This window comes from Oryctolagus cuniculus, chromosome 20 (genome assembly GCF_051225735.1).
Source record: "Oryctolagus cuniculus isolate XC-2025 breed Fujian yellow rabbit chromosome 20, ASM5122573v1, whole genome shotgun sequence".
Taxonomy (NCBI): domain Eukaryota; kingdom Metazoa; phylum Chordata; class Mammalia; order Lagomorpha; family Leporidae; genus Oryctolagus; species Oryctolagus cuniculus.
The window spans coordinates 19,587,142-19,596,116 of record NC_142886.1 but is presented as its reverse complement, the minus strand read 5'-3'; the positions used below and the strand labels follow the sequence as shown (position 1 = coordinate 19,596,116).

At 57.7% G+C, this 8,975-nt stretch overlaps 1 protein-coding gene across 2 annotated transcripts in view; it reads right to left on the bottom strand.

Annotated features, from left to right (window-relative positions):
- Positions 1–4,690: 4,690 nt before the first annotated feature.
- Positions 4,691–8,975, bottom strand: part of GALNT16 (polypeptide N-acetylgalactosaminyltransferase 16) — a 100,677-nt gene continuing 96,392 nt past the window's right edge. For both annotated transcript variants that reach the window (XM_089322176.1, XM_051826331.3), the window contains one exon: positions 4,691–6,971. In XM_089322176.1, the coding sequence (XP_089178302.1) occupies positions 6,834–6,971 (138 nt within the window). In that variant the 3' untranslated portion in view covers positions 4,691–6,833. The remainder of the gene's footprint in view (positions 6,972–8,975) is intronic.

Below are 8,975 nucleotides of genomic sequence, written 5' to 3'. Positions count from 1 at the left end.
AGCACCTGGCTCCTGGCTTCAGATCGGTGCAGCGCGCCAGCCATAGCGGCCATTTGGGGGGTGAACCAATGGAAAAGGAAGACCTTTCTCTCTGTCTCTCTCTCTCTCTCACTGTCCACTCTGCCTGTCAAAAAATAAAAAATAAATTGTTGAAGGACAGGGGCCAGCATTGTGGCATAGCAGGTTAAGGTAAGCCATGAGCTCTGGTTTGAGACCTGGCTGCTCCGCTCTGCTCCAGCTCCCTGCTAACGGCCTGGGAAAGCAGTAGAAGATGGTCCAAGTGCTTGGGCCCTGCACCTACATGGGAGACCCGGAAGAAGCTCCTTGCTCCTGGCTTCAGATTGACCCAGCCCCTGTCATTGTGGCCATTTGGGGAGTGAACCAGTGGATGGAAGACCTCTCTGTCCCCCCACCCCCCCGTAACTCTGCCTTTCAAATAAGTAAAAAGTAAACTGTTTAAAGAAATAGTTGAAGGACAGGCTTGATTTTCGATGGCTTGAGTGGATGAGAGAGCGCTGGGGGGAACCGGTCTCCCTGCTCATCGCTTGAGCTCATTTTCCCCAGACAGGGATCACAGAAGGGTCCCACCCCGCCCAAGGGAAGCAAGCTGCGCCCTGGGAAACGACCTGCAGCTCCAGGAGCGGAGGGCATGCCTGTGGGTTTGTGTGGGGGTCTAGCATTTCCTTCTAGAATGCTCCTGTGGTTATGTTACGGGGGATCCCTTGCTTGGGGTTGGGTGGGGGTGTTGTCTTCACACAAGAAAGCCAGAGTCGTCGTAAGCCAGTTGGCAAAGTCGAGTGAAGAGGGTGCAGCCGACAGAGCAGGCGGGCAGCTCAGCAGGAAAGGAGCTGCAATCAGACGCAAGTTTTCTGGATGTTGGGTGGGCTCCTCCTTCTCCCCCTACACCCTTTCTGGGATCTTGCTGGGTGGAGGGCTTTCTGAGTGTGGAATCCCTCCCAGAACTTAACAGCCCCTTCAGTAGAGGGCAGACAAGATTCCCTTAAGCTGCCCCCAGGGAGAAGGCACCACCCAACCAGGTAACTGAAGACTTTGGATCTGGAAACGCTGGTTTCCTTCCCCTCTGCTTCTGCCCCTCGCACACACATAGGCTCAGGTCTACCCAGCTACCTTAACCGTTACAGCCTGGCCTGTGGCATCACGATGCTGTGTTCACCAGGACGTACGCCCAGGCCACCCCGCAAGGCGCCCGCTGAACTGGGATGTCATTTTAATCACCTGAGGACGAGAGCCCCAGCTCACCGATGCCCGAGGGCCACACAGAAAGACCCCTCTTGCTCCCATAGTTCCTGCCTTCTGCTGTAGTTATTTAATGTTTATTTATTTTCATCTACTTGAAAGGCAGAGCAATGGGTGGGTGGGGGGAGCAGATTCCAGCTGCTGGTTCATCTTCCAGATGCCTGCAACAGCCAGGGCTGGGCCAAGCTGAAGTCAGGAGCCTGGAGCTCCATCCAGGTCTCCCACATGGGTGGCAGGGGCCCAAGCACTTGAGCCATCCTCTGCTGCTTTCCCAGGATGCATTAGCGGGAAGCGGGATTGGACGCAGAGCATCAGCACTCCGATTGGCACTTCCATAGAGGATGCAGGTGATCCAAGCGGGGGCTTAACCTGCTACACCGTGACACCTGTGTCACCCCTATAGTTTTTTGTCATGTAATATTACAATTGCCTCTTTGTTTGTCCATCTTCCCTGCTGGCATTTTAATTAATTTTTAAAATTTATTTATTTTATCTTATTTATTTGATGGGGAGAGAGAGAGAGAGAGAGAGAGAGATCTTCCAATTGCTAGTTCACTCCCAAAATGCCCACAATAGCTGGGCCTTAGGTCAAGCCAAAGCCAGGAGTCAGGAACTCTATCTGGGTCTCCATGTGAGTGGCAGGGACCCACATACTTGAGCCATCATCCACTGCCTCCCAGGGCACACATCAGCAGGAAGCTGGAATTGGGAGCAAAGCTGAGACTCGAACCCAGGTACTCTTGTATGGGATGCGGGCATTCAGTGGTGTCTTAACCCCTGTACCCAATGCCCACCCCATAGCACGTGAAGTCTTGCGAGCAGGACCCATTTCTGTCTTGTCCACATTTGGTCATCACCCCTAGCAAAGGGCCTGGTGTGTCACATGCTCTCAGAAAACAGTTCTTAATAACAATAGCAACACAGAGCCGGCACTAGGCACTGGTTCAATTCCCAGCCGTTCCACTTCCAATCCAGCTCCCTGCTAATAGCCTGGGAAAACCGTGGAAGACGGGCCAAGTGCTTGGGCCCTGCATCCACATGGGAGACCTGGAAGAGGCTCTGGCGCCTGGCTTCGGATCGTCCCAGCTCAGGCCATTTGTGGCCATATGGGGAGTGAACCAGCGGATGGAAGATCTCTCTTCCTCTTCTCTCTCTAACTCTGCCCTTCAAGTAAATAAATAAATCTTTCAAAAAATAAAAATTTAAAAATAACGGTAGGAAAACAAACTTACTAAGCATTTAGAAAGGACCAGATGCTTAGCAATCATTAAATAAATCAGTCTTCAAAAAATCCCTCAGGGCTTAAAGTAGTTGCATTTTACAGGTCAGGAAGCCAGGCCTGAGAGATGATTCCACAGCACACAGCTAGTGAGTGGCAGGGTGGGGGATGGGTCCAGCTGATGCAGCCGCGATGGTCCATGCACCTAGAACACTCTTCCTTGTACTTCCTGGGGTTGAACTGAACAGGAGATGGCTGTCCTCAGCTGGTCCTGGAGCCACAAGCCCCACAGGGCCACCAGACAGCCCGGCTGCCAGACCAGGGGAGAGTAGAGCCTCCCAGCTCCAAGTCCTGGCCTTTGCTACATGCCTGTCGGCGAAGGCCTGCTACGAGAGGGAAGCCATGGGCCTCCTCCCTCCTGGAAGCACACTGACTCAGACCGCAGGGGACACTGGGAACATTGCTGGGACTGCAAGTGAGGACATCACCAACCCTGGCTTTTCTTGCCAGGTTTCCTTTCCTGTTCCCTGATGGGAGAGGACCACACCCGCTCCAGCGGGTGGACACCCCTAGCAGGCCTGGGCTGCCCTTGGAGAACGTCTGGGTTACTTCTGTCTGCAAGTGGGCAGAGCCCTCCATTTCCCTCCAGTCCCAAGAGCCTGGGATTCAGAAATTGCTCTAAGCTGGATAAATGGCAGATGTGCTTCCTGCCGCCCCAGCCTGGGCCCTGGGGACAGCTTCTGCCGGTTATGCAAGGCCTGAGGTCGTTAGTGACCAGCCCCAGGGCTTTGCCGAGTCCTCCAGGGGCTGGAGGAGAGCCCAGAGCCTCAGTTCCCAGGGGAAAAGAGAAAGAAAGAGAGAGAGAGAGAGAGAGAGAGAGAGAGAGAGAGAGAGAGAGAGACGGGCCTGGGGAAGGCTGCACTCAGAGGAGAGCCAGAGAGAAAGCCTGACCCTGGAGAAGCCCTTCCTGCTGAGACGGGGTGGGCCGTGCTCCTGGGAGGACGGATGGACAGATGGACGGAGACTGCCGCCAGGTCGTGGTCTGGAGTGACCTGCATCCTGAGCCCAGGCCCCGCTGGATGCTGCAGCCAACTTGTGAACTCCGCAGCTGGCCAGGGTTTTGCTCCAAGACCCTCAGGCCCAGGGGTCAGCGGCCCTGGGACAAAATGGAGGCAAGTGCAAAGACTGTGTCCCGGAGAGGGCACTGGCACCCTGGCCTGCGGGCGGTGGCTGTCTAGGGGCGCTGCGACCGCATTTATTTCTACCTGGTAGGTTCTGCTTCTGATCACAGAGCTCCTAGGGGTTGTCCTCTGGTTCCCATGGAAACATCAGGCAGAGCACCTGCTCCCTGATCAAGCCAGGCTCGGGGGATAGGATCTTTCCAGAACGATGTTGCTGGTTTTACCCAGGAAGGGTGTCCCCCTCTGAGTTTTCACCGCTACCTTTATTTATTTATTTATTTATTTGAGTGGTGGAGTTACAGACAGTGAGAGAGAGAGAGAGAGAGAGAGAAAGGTCTTCCTTCCATTGGTTCACCCCCCAAATAGCCGCTACAGCTGGAACTACGCGGATCCGAAGCCGGGAGCCAGGAGCTTCTTCCGGGTCTCCCACACGGGTGCAGGGGCCCAAGGACTTGGACCATCTTCTACTGCTTTCCCAGGCCATAGCAGGGAGCTGGATCGGAAGTGGAGCAGCCGGGACTCGAACCGGCGCCCATGTGGCATTAACCTAGTGCGCCACGGCGCCGGCCCCACCCCCGCTGCCTTCTTGTGTGGGAGAGGAGCAGAAGAAAAGCTCAGCGGGCCAGGGCCAGCCCCTGGGGAAGGAGCGGGTGGCAAGGCTAAAGGCAAGCGAGGTTGTAGGGCCGGATCCATTCAGAGAGCACTTGGGTTTCCATTTCCAGATCCCAGCAGTCCCTGCCGATGCCACAGACACCTGCTTCAGCCTGACCTGAGCTGGTTCCTGGGTTCTTGGCCCTGGTCCACGGCAGCAGGACCACCTGCCGGCTCCACCTAGAACTGCCAGCTCCCAGAGCAGTTCTAGAGCCTTGGGCACCCCAGAGTGCTCAGGTGAAGAAGTTAACCAGGGGCAGGTGTGAGCACGTCCTGCCGCGCTTGGAGGTCTTGACTTCCGCTGAGGCATGGGGAGGTGCGGGCAGGGGGACGGCGCCAAAGGCCACGGCTCTGGACGCGGAAAGGAAGGGGCAGGTGCACGTGAACCTGTAAGAAGTGGTTTTATTCCAGGTGTGTTTCATAAAGATGAGGTCCTCAAGGACAGCTAGTGGCACATGCTTTGGTCAAGAGGAAAAGCAAAACAGATCGGGGCCGGGTCCCCACAAAGGACGGCGGGTGGAGGCAGAGCCTGGCTGGACCACAGAAGGTGACGGGAGACCCCTGAGCGGCAGTCCTCTTACATTCAACCAGAGAAGCTCCTGCTCCCCAGCCCCAGCCTGGCCCAGCTTCCAGGGAGAGGCCTCCCAGGCCCCGGCTCCGTCCTAGGCCGCAGCAAGAGGCTTCCCAGAGGAACAGGGGATCCGAGGCGCCCCCCGATGGCGGCAGTTGAAACATCGGGAGAGGGGATGGAGAAGTGTGGCCATGGGGACAAAGGGCCTTGGGCCTGAGTCCAGGGTTCCTGAGCAAGGGAGCACAGGAGTGCGGCAGAGAGGGTGCGGGCGGGAGACAGGAGGCGGGAGGAAACCGCCAGAGAACCCTCCAGAGCGGGCGCTGCAGACCACGGCTCCAGACCCCAAGGGCTGCGTGGAGTGTGCAGGGCGATGGCAGCTGGGGCGCACCAGGGAGGGAGGCCGGGGGGCGGCGGCTCCAATCCAGAGCAGAGGTTCAGACCCGCTGGGGAAACCCACAGACCCTCTCCCCAGGAAAATGCATATGTGCGCACACATACAATAAACAGGGGATCATTTCTGGAAGATTCCTGCACCTTCTGGACTCCATGAGCTTCCGCTGAGTGTGTGGCTCCCTGAAAGATCAGGGGCTCCTGGGATGCCTGTGTCTCCCCCAGGCTGGTTTGCCTTGGGAGGGAGACCCCCCAGGGGTCCTGATACCAACAGTCTCTTACCCAAAATCCCACTGCTTGAGCCAGTGGGTGGGGGCGAGGGGCATGGCAGAAGGGGTTCCATATAAGGCTGTGGGGCAGATGGGGTAGATGTGTTCTCAGTGGCTGGCACAAGGAACTGGGAGTTTGCTACCCAACCAGGAGCCCCCAGCTGGCCTCCCAGCCCGCTGCAGTGGCTCACCCCTTGTCAGAATCCTTCCTGTAGTGGGGAAGGGAAGGAGAAGGAGGTTTAGCCTAGGTGACGTAGCCCCCAGCAACACACGGATTGTCCACGGTCCAGAAAGGAAGCCCCCTCCTCACCGGCCACCCTGACCCATGGTGCTGGATTACAGAGGCAAAGTCCTTTGAGAAAGTGGGGGTCTGACGGGGCTATGATGAGGATGGGGCCGCTCTGGGGTGCGTGGTGGCTGTCCATCTACCCAGGGGGACAGGGGCACAGGGCACCAGCTGCTCAGCCAGGTCCAAGAGAGCGAGGTCTCAGCCTGACACAGGGCCAAGCAGAAGTGGAGTCCGTTTCATAAGCGACAACTCAAGTCCGTCCCTAAAGATCCCTCGGCGGTTTCTGGCTAAGCACGTGGAGGATCAGGACGGGAGGCCCCGTGTTGGGCTCCGGCCCCAAGCCTGCGAGTGTGTCCCGGAGAAGACACCATGTTCTCTTGGTGCTTGGCTATTCCTCCGTCCATGTCCTTTAGCAAATTGCCCATCCCTTGTCCCAGGACCCCTTCCCTCCCATGTCCAGTCCAGCAAGCACAGCGTTGGACTTGGTCTGACGGTCTCACCTCCTCCCTGTTCTTGGCCAGCCCGCAGGCAGCCCCTCCCCCTCCCCCACTCCTCCCAGCCTCCAGCCTGCCCACCGATGCCCGACTTCTCCTACCACATCTGTCCCCACAGGCAGGCTCCAAGACCCTCCTGGGCCCCTGTGTGAGCTTCTGTCCTTGCGCTCCCCAGGCAGCGAGGAGGGGGCCCACCCACACACCACTGCCCAGGCTTCCAGAAGGCTCAAAGGAGAGGATAAAGGGCCAGGCACCTGCCCAGCCTCAGTCCAGCACCCCGACCATCTCCTGTCCTGGGGCGAGGGCGGGACAGCACAGGGGGCTTGGGGTGCGCCCCCTGCAGCCACCCCGGATCAAGTTTTGGAGAAACGTGTGTCGTGGCAGGGATGGTTGCTGATGGCTCCTGCAGAGATGTGAGGAGATGGAAACGGCCCCTGGACACTCCCCCACCCTAACCCCCGTCCAGTCCCAGAGTCTCATGCACAAGGTCACAAGAGGCCCCGGGGCTACCGTCAGGTGTGCGGCAGCAGCTGCCACTGCTGGGCCTGGGCGTCGGCCTGACACTTGCTGGTCGCCAGCTGGCCGGGCTTGTTCTCCAGGCAGAGGCCGCTGACCGAGTGCTGGATAGAAGTGCCTTTTCGCCTCCATTTCTGCGAGGAGGGGAGGAGGGAGAGCAATCGTTAAACGAGATGCGCCTGCTGCTGCCTGCGTTTCCCAGGGGTGTGCACAATCTCACGGACAGGGGGACTTGGCGAAGCTTGTGGAAAACGTGGAATTCAAACTTAAGCTTATTTTAGTGCAAAAGAAACAAGTGAAATCTGTGCCCTTTGTTCATAATAGCATTTCCTCCGGAACTTTGTGAAGAGGCCTTGTATGCATGGAAGTGCCGCATGTACCTAGGACATTCCTCCTCATTTAAAACAGACAGCACGACCCCCAAAACAAAAGGCTGCCCTGCTCCCAGGCTGTAAGCCAGGCCCTCCCCACTGGGGCTCTTGCTTGTGCAGATTGGCAGGAAGTTACGGTCCAGCCCTTAGACGGCCACGCAGAGGCCCGGGGCTGGAGCCAACCCAGAAAAGAATTTTCTTTGGCCTGCACAATGTTGATCTAAAATTTGGCTTAGTTGGCTCATAAAAATCTGCATTTCTAGCTTTTATGTAGACATTAGGCGCCATGTTTTTTTCTTTTTACATTTTTATTTATTTGAGACAGGGGGAGGGAGGGAGGCAGAGGGAGGGAAAGAGAGGGAGAGAGGGAGAGAGAACACCCATCATTCATTCACTGGTACATTGCCCAAATGCCTCCAAAGGCTAGGGCTGGGCCAGGCAGAAGTCAGGAGCCAGGAACTCCATCTGGGTCTCCCATGTGGGTGGCAGGGACCCAAGCACTTGAGCCACCCCCTGCTGCCTCCTAGGTGCTCACCAGCAGGAAGCTGGAGTCAGGAGCTGGAGCTGGGATTCACACCTGCAACTCTGATGGGAGTGGGCGTTGCAAGCAGCAGTTTAACCGCTCTGCCAGATGCCCACCGCTGGGCCCCACTTCCCACGGGACCTCAGCTGACAGTGGCTGAGGACTCCATCTCTGCTTTGGGGGAGGGGGGACACTCATTCTCCAGTTTGCCATTGCCCCTGCCTGCTCCTCACTTCCCCCTTGGAGGGCTCCTCACCAGCTCCCTGCGAGTCCTGGTCTGCGTGAATCTCCTACTCCCACAGATGAGAACTCCCTGTGGAGCTCTAAGCCTCTGCCCTGGCCTGTAGCTGTGAGGCGGGTGCCTGTACCCTGCAGAGGGGACTGGCCACCCTCTCTGTAGAGACGACGCGTCTGGCAGGGCGGCGGGGAGGCTGGCGTTCCCTGACCACAGGCAGAGTCACAGAGAGGCTCCCAGGTCAGTTCCTGCACCTGCTGCTGCCTGCCGTCCCCCAGGTCTGACAAGGGGGAGAACAGCTGTTCTTGGAGAACATTCTGGAAGTGCCTGAATGGAGAGTGACGAGTTTGGAACACTGAGGAGACCCAGGTTTCAAGCCTTGGCAAGACAGGTCTATTTTTAGTTCCTTTCTGCTTTCCCTCCTACGCAACCATCTCTCCCCTTCTTCTGTCCACCTCATCCACCATAGCAGGTGGGAGTGCTCGTGACAGTGTGGGTGGAGCCCAGAGGGCCCTGGGAGGTGGGGGTCCACGTGCTCATTTGGAGTCACTGTGGAGGTGGGATGAGCCACCCGGCTCCGGGCCAGGGCCAGGGCTCCCCTTGGGAAAGCAGGGCTGAGAAGCAGCGCCTCTGGGCCTGTGTGGCCCCAGCAGAGAACGTTAAGTCAGGGGTAGTAGGTGGGACAGGGCTTGTGCTGTTGCTTTGTGCCCTTCTAGGTCCTGACATTTTCCTGGCCAAACCTCCAGCAATGCCCAGCAGGGGAGGTGAGACCACCCCCTGGCTGAGACAGCGGTGTCACAGGGTGCGTCTGCTCTGGGCTGCACAGCCCGGGCCGTGCTACCTCTGCACCCAGCCCCCAGCAGAGTGGTGGCTGCCTCCTTTCCCTTTCTCCCCCACCAGACTTAAGTTCCCTAGGGGTCAAGTCCACGCCTTTCTTTCATCCTTGTGGTCAACATGATCTGCACATGCCCTAGCACAAGGTAGTCACCCAATGCGGCTTTGTTTTATG